This window comes from Magnolia sinica, chromosome 15 (assembly GCF_029962835.1).
Source record: "Magnolia sinica isolate HGM2019 chromosome 15, MsV1, whole genome shotgun sequence".
Taxonomy (NCBI): domain Eukaryota; kingdom Viridiplantae; phylum Streptophyta; class Magnoliopsida; order Magnoliales; family Magnoliaceae; genus Magnolia; species Magnolia sinica.
In genome coordinates, this window is record NC_080587.1 from 76,926,577 (window position 1) to 76,929,437 (window position 2,861).

Sequence of the window (2,861 nt, forward strand, 5' to 3'; positions counted from 1 at the left end):
GATTTAAGAAGCGATATGGTCAATGTCTCAGAATTACTATTTGGTCGAGTCATGTACCACCATGTCAATATCTTTGAGATAGTTCACACCTCTACCAGTGAAGAACCGGTATAGAATGCTCTTGACGTGCTATCCCCTATCCTAACATTATGGGTCTGTTTGGTTCAGTGTATCAGGTGGTATTAGATGGGATTGAATTAAAAATACTGCTGAAGTATCCTCACATTCTGTTTGTTAATTTCCTCCCTTATCTATAAGCTTGGCATGCATTGGATTCCACCCACCTTCATTTTGCCCCAAAAGAGAATAAAATTAGAGAAGAATAATCAATTTTTTTTGGGCAAAATGGCCTTAGTATAAGTGGCCCATCAAGACCCCTAGGGCAATGTGATCTACTTCAGACCCACCACTGCGATGATATGCATGTAAATTCATACCCCAATAAGGGACTAAAAATTCATACTGGATCAGATAAGGTTAGACAGGAAAAACAGTTTCTTTTGATCCTCAAATAACCATAAAACATCAAAATATATACTTACAAAAACTATCTCCACCTATATATAGTCTCTTTATGGCAAAAAACTGAATGTATTGTTTTTTATTGAATTGTGAGGATGGCCATCCATTACTATCCTCAAATGGCCTATTTCAGTAACAATCATTAAAAACCTCAGCTTTACTTTATCTAAGATGAGATCACAATCAACATGTCACGAAAGTCTTGATTAGTGAAGGGATCATCATCATCCACCACCTTCTTCATTCTCCCTATCATGTTCCAGCTAGCATGAATGGGTCGACAACCACGTCAATCCGCATCGGTAGCAAAACTGAAACCCACACCTGAAAACCAGACACCCAAAACAACCATTGAAGTATCTGTAGTTGGAGTTGAGGACAAAATCCTCTAGGACAAGAGCTAACAAATGGGTCGGAATTGTATTACATTCATGTGGCTTGATCATAAAGATCATGAGGTGGATCACATATGCAACTTGCAATATTTATTTTAGATATTGATTCTTGTTGTATGCAAGTAGCCCTGACAATCAGAACAGGCTGATTTTTGAGCTAGGACAAGTGCATGGTGTGACCCACTTGATAGACGGCCAAGATCAAGATAAATAGATAGATACAAAGTAAGAAACTGACCTGCAAGTCATATGCATACAACCATCTGTCTTCTCCACATAGAACTTGCAGCGGGAACATCTCTTCCACTCCTTTGACTTAGCAAGCTCCATCACCATCAGATCATCTCTCCCTTTCTCATCTTCATTCAATCTCTTATACTCTTCGCACCCAACGCCCGAGTGCCATACCACCTTGCACTGTGCACAGAACAATCTCCTGCAATTCGGGCACTCCGATTGTGTCACGACATCATCTCCATCGTCGATCAGAAGCACCGAGCAGTCCTTAAAAGGGCAGTAAAATTTCTGCGACCCAAGAACCATCGACTCAGAAAGAGCTGCTTCCCACCTATCAAACACTTGAGCAGGGATGATTGGACGGCAGAGATTGGGTTCTAAAACCCCTTTACATTCCAAACCAGGGCATATAACCATTGCTATGTTTTCTTGGATCTTCACCGCAATGTGCTTACTTATGCAATCGTTGCAAAACACATGAGAACAGTTCTTGTTCACGAACATTTCATGCAGCGGTTTCGCTTCTGCGCATATGTCACAGAAGCTTCCCGAAGATTCGCCGGTTTCGGTAATAACCAACGTGTTGGATTTCGTCGGAGTCGTCTTGTTCTTCTTTGAAGATGGTTCGATCTTAATTTCGCGAGATGGGCGGGGAAGATAAGAGAGAATTGATGAAAAAATAGCTTCCTGGAGCTGTAATTCTACTGCAAACTTCTCATCTGCGATTGGTATGAGCTCTTCTCCATTTAGAAGAACTATATAGAAATCATCTACCACTTCTAATAAGGTATTTGAATTTGATGATTCTTCCATTTCTCACTGTTTCTATCTTAAGAGAGCTTGTAAGTGTGTTCTAGTGTTATTTATAAGTGATTTTTACGAGTCACTATCAAGTCCCACCGATTCAACGTTTTGGAAATGAAAATTAATTAAATGATTAATTTATGTTAATAAATGTGTGAGAGAGAGAGGGGGAAAGGGGGTTGCCCAATGGGTGGGCCACACCATTGTAACCATGTGAAATCCATCCCAACCATCAAACCATCGGGTGAGTGATCCATGTTTGAGCCAGGGAAAAAAAACTCAGCCCCACATCCATGATATTGGTGGACCACACTATTAGAAACAATATATAGGTCAATGCTCACCCTCCAATCTATTTACTTCAAGTATAGCCCACTTGAATCACAAATGAGTCACATTTTTAAGACCGGTACTAAGTTTTAATATGTTATCTAATGGTTGGAGTGGATTGAATATAATCGGCATGGTGGGCCCTGTATAAATCAAGGGCAGATATCTTTATCCCAACTGTTTTCTATTTTGTAGCCCATTTGAATCAGAGATTATAAAACTTTTTAAATTTTTTTTTTCATGGGTATAAAGTGGAATTACACATCTAATGGTCGGAGTGGATCTCACATTAACATAAGGATGGGCCAAGGGTCGGTAGTCTCTCTGTTTTGCATCTTCCCTAAAGCTAATGAACGGATTGCATCTCTCCCGTCATCATAGTGGGTCCGCCGCGTTTCAAAAAGAATATATACAGTGACGTGCGTCAGCGCAATAGCTACACTCCTTCCTATTTTCTAGGGCCCGGATTCGGTGACGTAGCCAGAATCGGACGGTCCTGTCAGGGACTGTGTTGGGCCGCCATGATGTATGTGTTTTATCCACGCCGTTCATTCATTTTCACAGCTAATTTTA

The 2,861-nt window shown here is 40.5% G+C and overlaps 1 protein-coding gene across 1 annotated transcript; it reads right to left on the reverse strand.

The window, feature by feature from the left end:
- Positions 1-477: 477 nt before the first annotated feature.
- On the reverse strand, positions 478-1,990 carry LOC131227155 (E3 ubiquitin-protein ligase RSL1-like). Its single transcript, XM_058222879.1, has 2 exons — positions 1,156-1,990; positions 478-846 (listed from the first exon to the last, which is right to left on the reverse strand). The coding sequence occupies exons 1-2, from the start codon at positions 1,965-1,967 to the stop codon at positions 786-788; spliced, it is 873 nt and encodes a 290-aa protein (XP_058078862.1). The 5' UTR covers positions 1,968-1,990; the 3' UTR covers positions 478-785.
- Between the last annotated feature and the right edge of the window lie 871 nt (positions 1,991-2,861).